This window comes from Pleurodeles waltl, chromosome 11, assembly GCF_031143425.1.
Source record: "Pleurodeles waltl isolate 20211129_DDA chromosome 11, aPleWal1.hap1.20221129, whole genome shotgun sequence".
NCBI classification, from domain to species: domain Eukaryota; kingdom Metazoa; phylum Chordata; class Amphibia; order Caudata; family Salamandridae; genus Pleurodeles; species Pleurodeles waltl.
In genome coordinates, this window is record NC_090450.1 from 818415376 (window position 1) to 818436151 (window position 20776).

At 41.4% G+C, this 20776-nt stretch overlaps 1 protein-coding gene across 5 annotated transcripts in view; it reads left to right on the top strand.

The window, feature by feature from the left end:
* The window catches only part of CCDC157 (coiled-coil domain containing 157), a 140413-nt gene that overhangs the window by 1342 nt on the left and 118295 nt on the right, over nucleotides 1-20776 (top strand). For 3 of the 5 annotated variants that reach the window (XM_069214624.1, XM_069214623.1, XM_069214625.1), the window contains exons 2-3: nucleotides 6110-6462; nucleotides 16435-16606. In XM_069214624.1, coding sequence (XP_069070725.1) covers nucleotides 6209-6462; nucleotides 16435-16606 — 426 coding nt within the window. In that variant the 5' untranslated portion in view covers nucleotides 6110-6208. Of the gene's footprint in view, nucleotides 1-6109; nucleotides 6467-16434; nucleotides 16607-20776 lie in introns of those variants that run through there. The other 2 variants (XM_069214626.1, XM_069214628.1) reach the window with 2 other exon arrangements.

Genomic DNA, 20776 nt, shown 5'->3' on the forward strand with positions numbered 1-20776 from the left:
AGTTAGAAATACAACTGTCAAATATTTAATCAGGAAAATGTATTTCGCTGGTGGATTGTGAACTGATTCTATTTAATTCACGGATGTGGAATTTAATAAAATATCTACTTGTCAATGGGACTGGTTGCTTCTTAAATCTACTTGTCCTTTAAAAACAAAATCTGCTTGTCCCATTGGTGTCATGTAGTGCGGCGACAAATTATGGCAGCAATCTCATGTAAGAGCTCTGATAATAGCCTTACTGATTATGCCAGAGCTACTACTATAGTAGGTACTTGAATACTTGCAATTTCAATCCCAACTATAACAATTTCCTTACCTTGCCACCTTTCTGCAGATCTACATACTGGGGCTGGCGGAAGCAGTAAGCAATAGTTCTGGGTTGGAATGTCTTTGAGTCTGCAAACCTACTAACTTGCATGTTGTATGGATTTTCACTAGCTCTTCTCTAATCTTTTCCCATAATAAAAAAAGTTGAAAATGTACTCCTGGCAGTGGCAGAAGTAGAGGTTCTTACAGGGTTGGGAAAAAAAGTGGTTGGAGGGAAAGTGAACTTGTAAACTCTCAGTAGATTTTCACATGAGTAAATATACACTTGCTTGTTTGCTCGTTCTAAAATACAGTTCACATATATTTTCTAGGAGTACGATTTCCTGGTCCACTTCTGTAAGTTCTTGTGAATTCATGAACGCCACTAATTCAAAGACATATACCATGGGTGTACTTTTGTTTGACTTTATTTAAGAATTGGTTCCCTAATTAGGTCTGGCATTAACAAAGATATTTGGTTTTTATTAAACTTCTACTTATCTATCAGCTCACTTTACTGTGAGTGATAGCATTCTGCTCTTCCACAAGGAGCATATTGGCACACAAAGTTGTTTTGTTCAGTGCCAGGGACTACTGTGGCATTCAGTGGTGTAACAAAACTGGAGGGGGACCCCCTGCAAGGAACACAGAGGCCCGTCCTCCCCTCCAAGACTCACTCAGGGCAGGTGCTGAGGATGCACCCTGGAAGGGTGCAGCAGGGCCTTTATTACGCCACTGGTAGCAATGTGTGCTTTTTGGGATGAAAAACCCTTTTTTCTTTTTGCCAGTATTTGTTACTTTGGCGAGGGCCTGCCACTCCCACAACAATAAAGTGTTACAAAAGCCATGTCAAAACAAGACACGCATAGACGAAACCAAAAGACTCACAAAAAATGTTGAATTGGTTGGCTTTGCCAGTGCTTGTTTATTTTCATTCTTCCCATAATCTTGTTGAAAATGGTTACACTGATTTTCCAATTAGCAATAATTTTTGGAAATATTAGCATGCATCAACATATTTTACAAAATGACGCTTCAAAGATCTAGCACCTAAAATTTCATGGTAGCAAAACTTTTTTTTCCTACTTGCGTTTTTTCTGAACACAAGCACAAACCCTTTGTCTGTCAGTTTACAGAGAAGAGAACTATCTGCAGTTCAGGTCTAAAGAAGGAAACATTCACGGTGCAGTAATGGGTGAGAATGTGATCTCTCCTGGTGAGATAGGAGCAAATGCTCAAGAATAGAGTAATGTTGTGCATGTGCTTGCGTGTGTATTGAAGGATGCAAAGCTGAGAGAGTGAACGTGAACAGCAAGAAGAGGAAGGCATTTGAGGTTGTGCACTTCTGCGAAGGCAATTTTGCTGTATGTGCGTCATCACCCCTGAATATTTGTGTTGAATAACCATCCCGGATCTGCAGGCAAAATAATATATTTCTTCAATATGGAATAAGTGTAAGATACATTGTAGATATGGGTAAATCTTGTCAGCTGCCGCTTCTGGAATTCTTTCCATAATTTATTTATAATTTTTTATTTGGGACTCTTAGTTTAACCACAGGCAAGAGCAACTCTATATGTACTGAACAAAACAAAACAGGTAGAAGAAACTGGGCGACATTAGCACAGGGCAAAGAGCTAAGCAAATGGAAAAAAGAATATAAGTACAGTGCATGCAATCTTGAAGTCAACTTCTTCTTTGAGAGGTAGCCAGTGAAGCGCTTTAAGATGTGATCAAATTACTTTTTCTCCGGCAACTAGTTGAGTGTCTCCATGAAGTTTGGCTTGAATGGAATTTTGGTATTGTTTGGAAGGCCTGCATATTTTGCTACCCAGATGTTTGAGATCTAGGACCTGCCCTACAGATCTGAAGTTTGTATGGGGAATGTTCATTTTTATTAGTTTACTGAGCAAGTGGGGTTGAAAGGATGCCCACTTGGTTAGCTTGCTGGCATGGTCATTTAGGGAGAGGTTCTTTACTAAGACACAGCGATTTGACTTTGCAAGTAGAACCAAGGGTGGATAGATACCTAAAGGGAGAACTTTCCAAACTTAATGATGTCGTACTCTAAAATAACCGATGGTCAACTCACTGTAAATGCAACATACTGTCACTTTAGGCAGACAAGATGTGGGTGCTGACAAAGTTGAAATTTGGAGACTGTAATATAATATATGGCCAACAATCACTAATGCTGTCTACAAAAAAAGAATAGGAAAATAAGTCAAGACTATTAAATGTCTTCTAATAGCTAAGCTTTAATTTTGCTCAGGAAATTGTAGTCCCATCAGTTTTTATACCTGCCTGCGGAGTATTCAATGCTGCACTTTCCTGCAAAGTTCTTTTTTTACTAGGTCCCTTTCACCACAATTTTGGCTGTCTTTTACTGAACCATGGCACAATGAGTATTGGGAATATTTTTCTTGCTTGTATTAGTGCTCAAGCCATGCAAGGTGGGGTGATAACTGAAGAAGCTAGATATGGGAGGTTCAGTCTGTGCCTTGCTCCCCTACTCTTCTGCTGTAGCACCATTGAGTGACTCCAACCCCTAACTGCTGAGGGGGTAAAAAGCAGTGATCCAAAAGCAATATCCAAACCAGATGAAATTAACTCCACAGATAGCCCCATGAGTTCCGAGCAGTGGCCCAGACAGTAAGAATTCCTTACACTGCAAGTCTGTAGCACGTCATATGCAAAGGGGAGTTCCTGTCATCTAATAAACCATCAGCACCAACCCCTTTCCTAAAATACCCTCTAAGACTAAACCAACCCTGTTTGACTAAGTATATTTACCCATGGTTCTAATTATGTATTGTATGTACATATATGTGTGTGCATTTGTGTGTATTCATGTGTGTGTGTGTATATATATATTTATTCCTGTAGACCTGAAAAAGGCATACATACGACTGTTATTAAAGAAAACAAACCTAGACCCGCAAGACCCCAACAACTACAGACCAATCACAAATGGACCTTTCCTGGACAAACTGATAGAAAGAGCAGCATTCACCCAGATGTCACAATTCATTGAAGACAATTCTATACTTTCCGACTTCCAAACTGGATTCCGCTCAGGAAGAGGCACTGGATCAGCACTCCTTGCAATCTGGGATGATCTTAAAAAAACAGTCGACCGCAATGGAGTTGCTGCACTACTTCTCTTGGACCTCTCAGCTGCCTTTGATACAGTTGACCATCACACCCTAATTCAAAGACTCCATGAAGCCGGCATACAAGGGACTGCTCTCGACTGGATTACTTCCTATCTTCAAAAAAGATCTAACATCATCTACTCACCCCCCCCCCCCTTCACGTCCAAACCCTACCTCACAAAAGTAGGGGTCCCCCTAGGATCAATCATCTCACCTTTGCTTTTCAACATCTACATGATATCATTACCAGAACTGATCAATTATTTTAATCTCACATGCTACAACTATGCAGGTAACACACAAACACTACTTAAACTAGAATGCCCCAAAAACATTGAAAACTCAGAAATCTTCAGTTGCCTTAGAGCCGTTGATCAGTGGATGACCTGGAGCCACCTCAGAGTAAATACCTGCAAAACAGAAATACTCATATGTGGTGACTGGAAAAGTTATGACCCTATTTGCGTCTAACCTGACGATCTCTGACCACCTCCTCAATTATCCAAGGAAGTTAAAAACCTTGAAATCACCATGGATTCCAAGTTAACTATGAATGCCCAAGTGGACAAATTAGCACAAACAAGCTTCATCACCTTGAAGACTCTATGACGCATCTTCCCCCACCTCGGATTTCCACACAAGGTGCAAGCTACTATCTCTCTTGCACTGTCCAAACTGGATTATGCCAATGGCCTCTACCATGGATCATCTCTATCTATTATGAAAAAACTACAACGTATTCAGAACTCCGCAGCCAGGCTACTGTTACATGTAAAGCCGCAAGCCCACATCTCCCCTGCCTTGAGAGCACTACACTGGTTACCCGTTGCCAGAAGATGCACTTTCAAGCTGCTTTGTATCGCCCACAAAGCTATACATGGAACAGGACCACTTTTTTATCAGAAACAAAATAACCAAATACATCCAACGAAGAAACCTCCGCTCAAGATTGGCACCTCGCCTTAGAACACCACCATACAAGAAAAAGTCTAGAGGTGGTACATCCTTCTCCGTTCAAGCAGCCAAGGTATGGAATTCATTACCCCCAACTATAAGAGCCACAGATAACTTTCTTGTCTTCAGAAAACTACTCAAGAGTTGGCTCTTTCCTTCATAACCACCATATTCAAACAACTATGGACTGCATATGCCTATGTTGATAAATATTTTTTCTGATTATATGTATATTTCTAGTTATATATAGTTCTTTAGAAAATATGTATCGCTACTATATCATAACAATAAAATACACGGCCACTCTTTAAACCTGTTTGACTAAGTATATTTACCCATGGTTCTAATTATGTATTGTATGTACATATATGTGTGTGCATTTGTGTGTATTCATGTGTGTGTGTGTGTATATATATATTTATTTATATATATGTATGTGTGTATGTTGTTTCTGTGCTTGGCATGTTCGTGGGTCATTGCATGGCTCCTGGGTGGGTTGTTATATACTAGATATCTATGAATCCCTGCTCTCATCTTATCACACTTATCTACCCATCATCATATGTCATGTATCTATCAATCTATCCTCCATTCCCACTCTGGCTCATCCCAAATCCATTCTACTACTTTCATCTCCTAAATAACTCTGCCTAAGCTCTTCCCTCCGCTTCCACATCTAACTCACCAAACCTCACTCTACTACCATGACCTCCCAAACAACCCTACTAAATTTGCCCTCATTTATCTCACCCTGCTACTATGATCTCCCTAACCCTTCCACAGCCTCTTCCCTCCTCCATCCCCCTGTACTCATCCCAAGCCTTTGGGATGAGTAAATGAGGGATATAATCCCAATTAACACTTCTGGATTTCTTTCCTCCTTCACCCCTCCATTACTCCAGTCAATCTAACTAGCAAACTCTCATATCCGCGGCTCAAATTAACTCATAATAATACTAAAACTATGCTCATATTTCTCGATACTAATCCATCACTAACTCTTGTTGGGTTCGGGAGTAGCGTGCTACTCAACGAAAAGCACTTTGACGCCTTGTCAGGGGTAGTAAGCGCTATATAAATACTATTACAATACAATTACAATACAATACAATACAATATGTATATATTTCCTGTTAGTTCACTGACTGATGCTAACAGCAATCAAAAATAGCATCTATCCGAGCATGGTAAAGCTCTGGAAACAAACACCACCATAATATATACAGGTAGGCGAGCACAAGCTGATTTAACACATTTCACCTTTTGCAAGCCATAAATACCTCTCCATCACTTCCCATTACTCCCATTAACAATATTACTCAGTAATAGACACTTGGAGTCGGGTCAAAAAGGCGGTGCTTAATGTCAGTATGAAATCATCTACACATTCCCTATGTCTCCTTCTTACTATTCCCCTCTCGTGTGCCCTCTTCGCCTTTGCACTACTTGTAGCATTTATATGCAGGTTTTTATTATACAGTGAGCACTTCTCAAATTTGAAATTAATTTTCGTAAGCCAAGTCTGGCTAGATTAAATACAGATGAACAAAGTTCTGTATTTTGTTTTTACACACCGTTTAATAATCAAAATATCCTGCAGTGAATGCTAAGATTTAAGTAGATCAGATTACTTAGTAACCGTGTTATTTTGCCCAGATGTTGTTAATTATTTCTATTGTTCTCATTCACAGTTTTAGCTGAAGTTCCTTTTGTTGTGGACCCATGCAACAGAGTAGTTTCTTTCTGTGTTTCATTCTTTGCCTTACTGCACGGTTGTTGGAAGAAGACACATGATCATGGCACATCTACTGGGGAGCAGCACAGTCATGGATAGCCTGAGAAAGGACATTATGGACCTGCAGGGTGCCATCATCGACATCTTCTCAAGAGTAGGTGCACTGCGCTACCCTTCTTGGAAATTCCCTGATAAAGTCTCCTGTGACCTAGACTTGGTAACACTGCTGGAGCGTTATGACCACGTGGAGGGAGACGCCGAGTTCACCCAGCACTCCCACGTAGTTCTACTAGAGCTGGTTATAGACCGGTAAGAAAGAGTGCACAGGCTTTTTTCTTTAAAGGAGATTGGTACCTAAATGCTGCGATGATTTGATGACTGAGTAAAACCGAAAAAAACGGTTGTTGCTTGATTTTGCTCATGCTAAAGGTCTAATCTGTGCACAGAATTTCCCCAAAATACACTGTAAGAAGTGAACATCACAAGTAAAAAACACAACATGGCTTCTACCTTCTCCACTTTGTAGCATACATCTTTTCACTAGCGGCAGAAATTATTTGTGCCACACAAATGCAAACTGTCACCCTGGATTTTGATGATTAATGAATGTCTGCTCTGTTATTTTCTAACTTTATTTGGGGCTCAAATGTCTAATAGTAAGAAATCAAATATGCAAAAGGAACTGATATTGCCTGTTATAGTCGGGAATAGACAAACTGTGTGCACCCTTGGCACAGTGGCCTTGACCTTTGAAAAATAACCAAAATCTGTTAAAAAGGTAGCAGCTAGGGGGCTTGACGTTGACCTGGTACATGTGAAGGTGCATGAAAACAACCAGATGGAAGAAAATATTTGATGTTGCCAACATAGTCCACTGCATGTTCCTTATTAGGGGTTACACGGTCATGCATACATGGGCCAAACAAAGCCAACTAGCACAAAGAATGAGCAGGCTGAAGTCAAGCCAACTAGATCTCCAAACCTCTCAGCAAGGCTGCTGAATCAGAACAAATTAAGAATGTTTCAGACACCACCACCTAACCCTTTAAGAATCTCCATTACTTTTTTTCGTCTACAAAGTATAGACAGCCAGAACCACTGTTTGGAGTAACCCAGAAGAAACGCCTTATATCACTCTTGCACCCCACTCTGTAAGATCTATTCGTCCTTGATCTCCTAAAAATCTGCACCTTCCTAAGTGTTCCAAGCAGCAGGAAGCCTGACAGCTGAGCTATGTCAGAACCATAATTTCTCTTAGTATGGAAATACTGAATGCATACCATAAGAGCTAAGGAACTAAGCATACCATAATAATATTGTTGAATTAATTGGCTGCAGATAAAAAATAAAAAATAAATGACTTCTCTAATAGCTAAGCTTACTTTTCTCAGTAAGATCTTGAAAGATGAGGACCCCCCACTATACAAACTGGAAGCCAAAAACCTACTCAACATACAGTAGCATTGGTTGAAGACTCATCAACAACATAGAAATGACAATTTGTGACATCCCCAGACACTGGAGAGGATTAGGTTTAAACACTACTCTATTTTCAGCTGTATACACCACAACTGACCAATGATTATTCCTGGAAGGTTACAGAAACTAGCCAGGCTCTCATGGATTATTCTGCAGCTGATCTGGCCATTTGTATTAGGTCAAATGCAACACATTAAACTCATACAGGCATTGGTATGCTGTATTATTTGGGGAGGACCTCAGCCTTAAGCAATCACACATCTGTTGTGTGCTAACAAATATGAAGACACATCTCCATTATTAAAAATGCTATATGATTAGCCTGTCTCTGGCACATATATCACTGGATAACCGAGAACTATTATGTTATATCGATATAGAGCTCTTAAATGCCATAAACGATTTCTTAATGGTAACGTCTCCCTTTTATCACATAATACCAATATACAGCTGTGCTGCAAAAGGCATGTCTTTACGTCTTTAATTTCTTCATAAATGAGAGATGACCACCAAATGCTGTTAATTTAGCCATAGCTTTATTCAGCAAAATGTACATTTTCCTAATAATTTATGAAGGAAAGTCTTAATTTTATTAAAGACACGGAGGCGAGTATTATGCATTCTTATCTTGCTTTATTTAAGATAGCAGCAGTCAAGGACTACAAATCCCAATGGGCGTAGCAACAGGCTAGCCAATGGGGAGAGAAAACGTAGTAACAATAAGCACCAGGATAACCGTGGTCACCATAGAGTACACTCTTGACTGCAAGCAGTCCTCTTTTCTTGTGCGAGAAAGTCAACTAGTATCATAAAATAGAGGTAACAAAGAACCAATAATAGCGATTGCCAGAATGGATGACAAAAGTTCTTGGCAACAGGAGATAAACCATTGAAGATGTGGAGAAACTTGGTCATTTTGCGGGTAGGAAAGCTTGGAATTCTGAAGATGGAAGTTGGACAATCGACTGAAGACATCATGATGAAGGAGGCGTTAATGCTGGAGTCGCTAATAGGGAGGGAAAAGACAAACATGTTAATGTTAAGTGTGGAGGGATAATACTCGCCTCCGTGTGTTTAATAAAATTAAAACTTTCCTTCATAAATTATTAGGAAAATCTACATTTTATGTCAAGACCGGAGGCTCCTATTATGCTAGTTTAAAGCATATCAACAACGAATGAAGCTGCAGTTTGAATAGGTTTACAATAAAATGTTCTGAAAACATTGTCATTAGACCAGTCAGCCGACCTCAGAATGTCCTCAAGGGAAGAGACTATTGAAAAGGCTTTAGATGCCATGGCACCCCTAGAGAAATGGGCTCCAAAGATAGAAGTGTCAATCCCAGCTAGGGACATAACCCATTTAACCCAACGAGCAAGCGTAGCTGAGGACACTGGTTTATGGGGTTTGCGGAAAGAAATGAGTAGCTGGTGATTAGAGGACATTCTGAGGTTAAGTGTACGATTTTCGTATTCTTTTAAACATAGGCCTACACAAAGTTTAGGTTGAGAAGGAAAGAAAGGATAACAAAAATTGTATGTAGGTTAGTTTTTGTACTTTTACGAATATGAAATAACACTCCTGTAGAAGTGAATTGGCGAGAATAAACTTCTAGAGATTTGACGTCAGACACATATTTGATAGAAATAAGACAAAGAAGCATAGTTAACTTCTCTGAAAGCGTTTCTAGGGAAAGTCTGCGTTATTGGGCAAGGAAATAAAGAAGTTCAACACTATAGATACATCCCACAAACGTGTGTATTTGGACACAGGAAGTTTGAAAAGTTGAACTCCCTTTAGGAGGCGGCAGACTAATGGAAGTTCACCGACGGGCTTGCCGTTGATATAATGATGGTGCATGGAAATAGCTGATCTATAGAGATTAACCGTCCTATATGACTTACCTGAACTGGCTTCTGCAGCCAAAAAGTTAATGATTAGATTTATATTTGTTGAAAAGGGATCGATACATTTTCCCACACACCAGCTTGTCCATAGATACAAAGCTGATTTATATGCTTTTCTTGTTCCAGGAGCCCAGGCTTTATTAATGAATTCTGAAACTTCTGTCGAAATCAGAGAGGTTTGTTGGGGAGGCCCGAGACCTTCCAGGCCGAAAGCGTTAGAGAATTGGATAGAATTAGATTGTGAGGGAGGCCTGCTGTGTCCAGAAGGAGGGATGGGAAAGAAGGGAGAAGAACTGGAAAATCTGTTGAGAGTTCGAGGAGAGGAGGAAACCAAACCTGAGACTGCCAGAACGGGGTCCCTAGAATCAAGGTTGCCTTCTGGCGCCCGACTTGGGCTAACACCCTGTTGATTAGGATGAAAGGGGGGAAGGCATAATTAGTTGAGGGGTACCAATTTTGCAGGAGCACATCTGTTGCCACAGCCAAAAGATCTGGACGCCAGCTGAAGAAACGTGGCAAATGTGAGTTGAGGTGAGAAGCAAAAAGGTCTGTGTGGAACGGACCCCGTTTGTTGGAGAGGATATGGAAAATGGAGGGATGGAGTTGCCAGTCGCTGGAATCTTTGAGATGCCGTGAGTGCCAATCCACTATGGAGTTCTGGGATCCTGGTAGGTACTCCGCTTGGAGAGAAAAGTTGTGGGATAGTCAGAATTCCCAAAGGCTTTTCGCTAATTGGGCTAGATTTGGTTCCTCCAAGATGATTTATGTAACAAACTGCGGATACGTTGTCCATACAAAGAAGGGTGGAACATTGCACTTTGTGTTTTGCAAGGCTTTTGATCGCAAAGGAGCCTGCAAGCATCTCTAAACAGTTTATGTGCAATTTGGACTCCTCTGGAGACCATGTACCTCCAGTCGATATTGGACCACACCGGGCACCCCAATCTGTTAGGCTTTCATCTGATTCTAATACAAGATCGGGCGCTGAAGAAAAGATGGTTCTGCCGTTCCAGGCGTCTAAATGGTGTATCCACCATTGGATCTCTAAGCAGGAGTCTGAGTCTAGGTTTATCAGATCGGAGAACGCTAGACCCTTGCCGAGATGTAGGATTTTTAAATGTTGGAGAGCTCGATAGTGAAGAGGCCCAGGAAAAATGGCTTGGATAGAGGAAGAGAGGAGACCTTCTACTATTCTTGTTAGTAATCTGAGAGAAATTTGGTCTTTGAGGAGAACGTGACAAAGTTCTTTTCTGATGGAAGTTACTTTTGATGGAGGGAGATGGAGGGTAGCCGAGGAGGAGTCTATTAGGAAGCCTAAGAACTCTATTTACTGTGAAGGAATCATTAGTGGCTTTTCTGAGTTTATTAGGAAACCTAGCTCCGAAAGGCGAGCACAAGTGAGATGGAGATGAGAATAAAGAGTTTGTTCATTTTGATTCATAAGCAGGATATCGTCCAGATAAATTATCAATCTGACGCCTAGAGACCTGAGATACGTGACAATTGGGTTCATGATTTTCGTAAAACACCAATGGGCTGAAGATAGACCGAAAGGAAGGGAAGAAAATTGATAGTTTTTGGATTGCCACTGGAATTGAAGACATTTCCTGTGTAAGGGGTGAATAGGAATTGCCAGATAGGCATCTTGTAAGTCCAGTCTTACAAGCCAGTCATGTTGGAGTAAAATGTCTCTGAGATGGATTATAGTCTCCATCTTGAAGTGGCGACACACCACAAACTGGTTGAAGGCTTTGAGGTTGATTACAGGTCTTAACTTCTTGTTTTTCTTTTGAACAAGGAAGAGAGAGCTCATAAACCCCGTGGGATCGGGTGGAGAAAGTTGGATAGCTTTTTTGCGTAAAAGTACTTGGATTTCTGTGGAAATAAGGTTGGTCATTTTGACAGAGAATCTTGGACGATGAGGGAGAACATTTTGGAAAGGATGAGAGTAGAATTCTATGGAATAACCCTGAACGGTATTTAGCACCCAGGGATCTGTTGTAATTGAACGCCATTTTGGAAGGAACAAGCGAAGGCGCCCTCCTATGGGAAGGCCAAAAAACTGGCTTACCTTGGGAATTATTTGTCCTGGCGTAACGTTGTCCGTGGAAACCTCTGGACCTCTGTGGGTAGAACTGGGGCTTGTAATCTTGGATGTTGTAGGAAGAGTTGAAGGAGGCTCTTGTTGCCTGAGTATGGTAGGAACGGCCGGTAAAGCGGCTCCTGCCTCTACCGGCCCATGCTAAAACACGTTGGTTAAGTACTTTTTTCAGGTTCTGTGGGCCTTGTCGATGGACGAGAAAGTGGAAACATAACGGCTAAGATCCTTAATAAACGAATCGCCGAAAAGTTGGCCTTCTGCCGGAATTCCAGGATCAAGGGTAGCCAGATTTGCGAGCTTAGGATCTAATTTCAAAAGAAAGCCCTTCTTTCTTTCATGAATGATGGCTGAATTGGCATTGCCCAGGAGGCAAAAGGCCCTTTGAACCTAAAGGGAGAGGTCTGTAGGTTCAATATCAGCATTGTCCAGTCTGACTGATTCAGCCAAGTTGAATATATGAGCGAGAGGCCCCACCACATCCAATAATTTATCCTGGCAGGTTGTCCAGGCTTTGTCTACCCCTTTGTGGGGATCTTTGCCAAATTTGGTAAAGAAGGTTATTAGAGGTTGGTCAGTAGAAGGTGTTGAGGTGATGTGAGATGGTAACAAAGGTCTGGGGCAATCAGATTTTAACTTTGCCCGAGTTTGTTTGTCTAGAGGGAGACGAAGACGTGAAGAGATGTAATCGCCAACGTGGGAAGCCGGAAACCATTCTGTTGAATTGGGGTGGTGTATGAGAGTAGGGTCAAACATGGGAATCCCGTCGGTATCCAGAATAGAGTGAGGATCAGGATTGGATAACTTTATTTTCTTTGGAGGAGGAGGGGAGGAAGTGGTGTCAGAAGCATCTGATTGGACTTTTTCGTCCAAATCGTCATCAGTGTCCAATATTTTCGATATTATGATATTTCTGGGTGCATTATCAATGTTCTTTGTTTTAATTTTACATTTAGAATGCAGGATTGTGCTCTTTATATTAGTTGAAATGTTCCCCTCCTTTCGTGGAGGCCTTGGAGGAATTAAATCCTCAGTCTGTGGTAAGGAAGACTCACCTGTCATTTGTGCGCCACTAGAAGATTTATTTTTTAATATAGGAGACAGTTTATGTTTTCTGCTTTCCCCCGCAGAATGGACCAGTATAGTATTGGATATAATATTTCTGACGGAATTTTTGATGTTTTTAGACATCTTTTTCATAGAAGCTTGGAAAGCCTGTTGTACAGAGGACTGAATAAAATCAGTCAAATCCTGATTAAAAACTTCCCCATCGTCATTATTGACAGGGGTTGAAGGAGAACTGTCAATCTCCTTTATAAAACCACCAAATTGCCACCAAATTGTAACAGTTAGGTTGAAAACCAGGATAAAAGGGGTTAATATGAAGAAGAGTAAAAATGGGAGGGAATAACTAGCATAGACACTCCTATGGGGCGTGTTTCTGAAGGAGGACTGTCCGGACGAAGTGAGGAGAGCAAATGGGAGCCGCGCCCCTTGAAGAGTAATGGGCGTGTTAGGGGTGGTCCCAGTCAGAAGGAGAATCCACTTAGGAATGGAGCAGCCGAATCAGGAGAGGACACGTCGACGCGCTGTTGTGGAACAGGCCAAAATCGGTAATGGGTGCGACGGTTGAAACCGTTAACGCACGCGGAGGCAGCCACTTGTGAGGAAAAGAAACGGGGGGAGCGCGAGGGAGCCGAAAGTTCGAGGGACAGAATGCGCGTTGCGCAGGAAAGAACAGAAACTGGAACGGAACGTTCCAGCTACAATAAAACAGTCTAAATATGCTTATACACGGTATTATAAGAAAAATTTGTATAAGAACTATAAAAGAGTACTTATCTTGACTGCGAGCAGCAAGAAAAGAGGGCTGCTTGCAGTCAAGAGTGTACTCTATGGTGACTACTGTTATCCTGTTGTTGCTTATTGTTACTACGTTTTCTCTTCCCATTGGCTAGCCTGTTGCTATGCCCATTGGGATTTGTAGTTCTTGACTGCTCCTATCTTAAATAAAGCAAGATAAGAATGCATAATACTCGTCTCCAGTCTTGAGATACAATTATTGTGTACACTGGGAAAAGCCGTGCACCTTACAAAAGCACAATGTATTCTGGGATTTATAAACCATGTGACATCCGGTGGGAGAAGATGCTTTATGGGCACATGCTACTGCCTAACACTCTCCAATAAAAAGCTGGCCTTTCTTTTACTATTCACCATGAGCTTGAAATCTGTCCGTTTTGCCCATTGGATCCAAAACCAAGATCTGGTGCACAGGAGGCTGAATAAGTACACCACCTCAAAAACATAGCACCAACCCCTAACCCACTCAGAAAATGGAAATACTGGAAACGTCTCTGAGCAACACCTGTTTTCGCAATTTTTAAATTTTTTGGGAAGAACAGCTTCCAACTTGTAATGTTGAGAAAAGTCTTTTTGCTCCTAAAGAGCTAAAGGGTTCTGCTTCTCTCCTGGTTGCACTACTGTACAATAGGTGTGTTGTGGTGCTACAGGAAAAAAAAACACATAAGTCTGAAGAAAGTGGCTAGGTTGTGTTTTAACTTAAAGAAACCAGAACACATCACCTCAGTACTAGAATAGTTTAATTGGCTCTTTGTGGAGCAAATATCAAAACTTAAAACAACATGCACTCTTTTGAAATCCTGCAGAGGGAACTGACCACTATATCAAAATAAATTTGGTCCCCACTACATTTGCCCATAATCGCTACATAAGCAATTCTAAATTAACTATCATATCAACAGCAATAAGGCCACTCCACCCTCCATGAAAGGTCTGAGCCAAGAAATGCCAACGCCAAATGCAGTAGACGATCTCCAGTTTGATGCTCTGCATTACTGGATCCCTCAGTTATGAGAGTATACTTACCTGTGTCTGGCACTCAGCAGATATGTGTGCTTCTGACATGACATGCTAGGTCTTTACAAAAAATGCAAACTAATAAATATGAGCCACACTTTGTATCGGTTCTGAAAGCAGGATTCTTTAAATGATTTAAGAATACAGGATTTAGATCCTGCCTATTCCTTGCAGCTATTGTCAGCCCAGCATTCAAATGCGTTTTCTGTTTACGTTTTTTTTTTACTTTTCTGCAAATTACTGCTAACTTCAATTTTCTGAGGTAGTTCTACCTCACTCATTTCACAAAAACTAAAATGGGTTCTATGGTGTTAAAGTCACTTGACAATAAAGAAAACTGCAGCCATTCAGTGATTTTTATTTACATGTAGAGACTGAATTACATAAAACAAATACATCACCCAATATTGCACACAAGTAAACAACAGCATAAAATGCTTAATTATCTTACTTGAAGTTAATTGGAAAAAAAGAGTGTTCCCTTCTTAAAGCAATTCAGTAGTCGATAAAACAGACTAGAGAGAATATTACTTACCAGGAGAAAAGATGGAGGAGCTATTCTGATAAAAAAAATCCATTGTATACTCAAATCAAGAAGGGCAGACTTGGAAATAGGAGACTCAAAGGTGCTATCACTAAAAATACTCATTACATTTGGGATAGTTTGGAGCTTACCTTTGCTGCCCACCCGACCATTTGAATGATAACTTATGCACAGCATCTCTTTTGGCACCTGTCCCATGAGACTTAGCCCCCCAGAGACCTGAAGTCTCAGACATTGCACAGGAGAATAACTCAATTTGATCTAAGAATCGGCTGTCAAATAGAGACAGATTGTTTTTACGTACATTGAATCCAGTCTTGTAGCCTCAATCACAGTGGATGGGGACTGGCAGAATCACTCATTATTCTGTGGTTGTGAAGGCAATAAACCAATCAAAGCGTCCTTGAAGAGCTGCATATGCTCCTCAGAAGCTTTGCATGTTGACAGGATTTCATGGATACTATATAAGTGTACATATAGCAGCCTGAGTGAATAGACCAGTGATCTGTGTGTATGTGCCCTCAATGACTGACGCTGTTGGCCAATATTCAGAGAAAGACCAGGGTCCAACTGAACAACTATCCGCTCAGGACTTTTACCGCAGTGCAGCCTTTGTAACTCAGAGAAAGACCACATCTTGGCTTGTTAGTACCTGCACGAAAGCCTTCCAGCAATGGTGAGTTCTGCACCCACGGTCCGGGCAGACTGCAGAGAAGGCCTAACAGTGAGCGCTGAGTAGAGGAGGACAGGCAAGGAAATTAGGTTGAGCCGAGCCAGGGAGTCTCAAGCTGACCCTTTAAAATATTCAATTTGTAAATGATGCAGCTACCGCCCATGATGATGACTTTCAGATTAAAAATTGTATTTCTTGAATCCTTATTACAGTTTAGTACATTAGATTGTATAACTGCGTGGAAAAACGTAGTTTATCTAAGGCACTTGTAATCGAAGTCCTAATGTCTGTCAGAATGGGCTGATATTGGACAATAGTTAATAGGAGATCACGTTAATTCAATGAGACATACTGAAACACAAGGCAGAATAAACGTTTTGGCTGTACTTTGCATGGGCCTAAGTTTAATCATATAGACTAAGATACACCCGTCAAGTAAACCCTGACTTAAAATCTATTACATCTGTCTGTTTACAAGGTAGCACCCAGGGCTGTGTTTCTCCCCGAAGCATTGTTCACTGCTAGTTTTCTGCCCTCTTTCCTCGTGTAAGCCAGCAATTAGTGGTGGTTGAGCAGTTCTTTCCCTTTCTATTGTATGTATTAGGACTCCCTGGGGCTGTGCTTCTTTTCCCTCTGAGTGATCTCCCCTTCCTTCTCCTATAAACCAGCATGCACCAAGAATTGTTTGTTCTTCCTACAGGCTGCTGCTGCTACTTCAGAGTTTTGCTGCATACACAGAGAGTCTTACAAGAGAGGAGGCAGTTCCCCCTTCCAGAGCAGTGGGTCCCAGCATGTCCATTGGTTTGGCGGCCAGGAAGTACTGGAGCAGCATGCAGAAGCTTGGTGCTCTCTACCAGCAGTCCATAAGCGAGGTAAAAACCAATAAATTTAGCAGTGTTATGGGGCTTTCTGATTGTGGCACTCAACTACTGCTAAGGGCCAAACCAGGCACTTTTCAGTGTATGGATGGTGCTTTTGGGGTGGGGAGGGGAATACTCTTAGCCTGGTGTGGTGAAAATCATTCAGCCATTTCTGTGTAGTTTACACCTTCTCCTCCCTCTACTATTGACAGAGGTACACTTTGCATGCATGCACATCCAGTCCAGCTGACCCTGTTTCGCTGTAGGAGCAAACAAAAGAGAGGAGCACCTCCAGTGAACTTTTTGATTTTAAATCGACTAAGGGAAAAACACAGCCAAAGAAATCAACAAAGACTATAATAGCACTTTTATTCCTACGATTACCATGTTTTTTCTAAAGATGAGTGATATTTCTTTAGGGATACACTCTTATCTTCCCATTGAACAAGAACTTGAGTTAACCCGTAACTTAGGTTCTCCTTAGCAGCGGCTAACCCTGTTTGCAAGTTCATTGGAGAACAGGAACACAAAATCTTATAGGCATTATAGAAAGATGCAGATCTGTAGGTGTTGGTTCATGTTTTGGAGGGTAATGTGTCTCTTTTTTCATTATTGGGCACAGCCTGCCTTCCACTTTTAATATACTGATTCCGTGCCAAATCCCCCTGCACTGTCTACTGAAGAACTATGGCTGCTTGTCTCTGTCTATTCAAACTTGTGTGAACAACATGGTACAGTGAGCTGCAGATGTCAGTATTCCATCTAAATAGCTCAGTTCTGTTTTTGACATCAACGTCTTGGGAATTTAAAAGAGAGCTTTCTCCTTCTCAAACTCTAGATTCTTATTGCCAAAACTAGGAGTTTGCCATTTATAGGGGTTTCATTTGCTCCTACTTCACTGTATTTGGCTTTTGGCAAGGTATTCTCTGACTGGTACCGAAGGTCTCTAAGTGGCACCCTAAGTGAGACAGTATATCTCTATTGTACATAGTGTATAAGCCAGGCTTGTTCCCTCAGATAAAATTAAAATGGGGTGTAGAATTGAGAAGTTTTCTGGCAGTGGCTAATTTGTTACATCAACACAAAAAGGGGGAATGAGGAGAAAGTATGATGGGACCTTACCATCTCCCAGTCAGCTTACATATAGATCAAACAAGGTAAGGCCCTTCTGTATTCAGTCGCATAAAAATCCTTTCCTGTAGAGCCCTGCTTATTCAGATGAAAACTCTTTAGGTATTTTAAAAGGATCCTCACCCACAAGCCTTTGTGGCATGCTTCATAATCAGACCCCCACCCTTTGAACCACTCTGCATTATGGTGGGCTCAACTAGAGTTCTGGGTGCTCTTTAATATTGTAGGAATGGGAGAAAATGAGATTAAAATTACCTAAGTTGTAACCATATATGAGGTTATTTATTACTGTTCATCCTGAGAAGATTAAACATTTATAGTACTAATTCAGTACCAGGACATTCTGAGGGTAATGCTGGCCTCTATCTTCTATCTCTAGGTCTACATATTACAGCCATGTCAGGATGCCCACACTGGTCATGTGGCCTTCATCAGGACCAAAATATCCCTAAATAATATTCAGGGGAATCAGCTGATAACTCCATGGTTAATTGATGAAAGTTACTACACATGTACAGAGTCATGCAAACTCATGATTGTGGGGGAGACTCATTGGCTACTCCCACTCGAGGTATGTATTTTCCTCATAGGGTGCGTGGTGGGACCACCTCTCTAGTCACACATTCGTCAAGAGCTCTGGTCAGCAATTCCATCTATTGTTCCATCCATGCCCCTTCATGTAGGCTAATTTATACCAGTATGCCTGTAGGCCCCTACTTACTAGGACTCTTAGTTCCATCCACTTGCAGCAGTCCTGGTGGCCTGCAGCTGAGCACCACTACCAGTACTGCCCAGTTTCCATTACTGAAAAAATGCCCTCAGGCACACATGACAGTATCTGTCCTTGCACTGTAGTGTAGTCTAACATTTATATAGGGCTTACTATCCCTATATGGGATGCTGATGCACTTGCCCACATGGTTAGCAAGGAAGGGTGTTTTGATTCTATGTGAGAAGTGTTTTCATGTTATGCACAATGTCCACTGAGGTGCAATTATCGTATTATGGGACTCAGTGCTTGGCGGTGTGATGGATAAAGAATTGTGAGAGACAAGAAAGCATTTTGTAGTTTTCAGCAAGCTGGACAGTTCTGCAAGTCCATTTTTGGTATTTGTTATGATCACAGTCCACTAAGCTGGTTACCACACTGGGTGGTTTATTCTGAGATTTCTGTTTACATTTTATGGTCCAGAGCAGGCATAGGTTGAAGTGGTCAGGCGATCTGCTGGGATGGACTTTGTTACTTTCATACCATATAGGGTTGTCATTGTGTCCTGAAGAGGTGGATTACATTAAAGTCCTCTGTTAGCCAGCAGTTTGTGGAAGATCTCTTCAGTTAATTCCATGCCCTTTCAGTTGCTGATTGGTGATTTATAGCTGTGGACTCTACAGTACTAGGGGATGGGTCTCACCAGTAGGTGTTCTGTCTAAGTGTAAGAGGGCCAAGCAATATGAGAGTTATTATGCAGCCTGTTCAAACTACCTGATCGCTGGGTGATGAATTGGCATTACTATATAATATCCATGTTAGACACAGGTTAGCCCTTCATAACTTACTTAGACGTAGAAAATTTTGTATGATATAGTTATGTTGTAAATAACTATTTTTTTACCTCTCTTTTGAAGGGGAATGGCATTGAATGCTTTGAATCTTGGCATGCGTGAGTACTAAAAGTTTGTGGCTTGAACAAAGAAAGCAATGCCTCATGGGGTACTTGTAGTAAGTGGTGCAAACCTAGAGTGCAGTGTCCTTTTCTGTTTGAATTGCTTGAATTTAACTTGTAGGTATGTTGGTCCTTTCCCTTGGGAGGCTTTGTGCATGATACAAAGTGCCCTAAACAATGCTCGTCTATCACTAGGTAGACAGTGGAATGCATTCAGGAGTGGGGTCAGCATTTAGGATTAGTTGTATTTTGTGTAAATTAAACTGTGGTGCCAAGGTAGAGGCTGTTGGCAAAGTCATGCTTAGAGATTACAAGTGTGGGGATAGCTTGTAATTTTACTGTGGCAAGTCACGTGACTCACCCAAGCCAAGGCTTTGTGCATGGGGTGTGGGTGACATCATCAAAGCATTGGTAATTTCACTCTCTCGCCTACTGGTGGTAAAGTACTGCTAGGCTGCATCATTAGGAATTTTTTGCACACTATTTTGTGTGCTTGCCCACACAGCTTCAGCACTCAGTCGTCGGTTTCCAGACTGGTCCACGGTTCCTGGCCAGCCCAGGTTGCAAGCAAGCTGGCAGACCCTAGCAAGCTGCACTTGCCACCTCTTGCTGCTGCATTGCTGAGTTGAGGGTGCCCAGTGAACACCTGCACAGCCCGCCTGGTGCATACCCTTCCTTTGCTGCTGGCCTGCTGCATGCTGCTCCACCCTTTCCAGGATAGCCCCAGCATCAGCCACCCCAAAGACGGAAATTGAAAAAGCGACAATCTAAGCAGTCATACTTTAGGTAAATGAATTTTTTGTTGATTGCTACAAAGTAACTATTCTGTGCAATAGTTCCATGTTTTTTAGAGTGTGCCATTTCAGTGCGTCAGCTGCAACAAATAGTTTGGGTGACGCTTTGTCATGAGTAGAGTAAAACTGTTATCCATGTAGTTAAATCCATTTCACAAACGACCCCTTTCTGTGCATTGTAATGATCTAGGAATTGCCTTAAAGTAGCTATAATGCTCATGAAGTGCTTCCACTGCGCCACAAAACTTTCATTGCACCAGAATAAACAATGTAAAAATAGTTTAAGGTGTTTGTTCTGTTGCAATGGGAAAAGTCAGTTCTGTACTCACAGTTTGAGGCTAATCCTACCAGTGTAACATCACATTTGGCTACAGTAACACTGGGTATCTACTGTAAAGCACTTAGAAAGTGCTGTATGATGAAGAAAATTAGTTACTTACCTGTAACTGTGGCTCTCCAGTATTGGTATCTTCATAGATTCACATGCTTGAATCATCCCCGTCGTCGAGGTGGGAGCCTCACGGTAACCTTAAATACACATAGCAGTAAACTTTACACACTAGGCCCCAATGGCCCACCTAGGTTCTTTTACA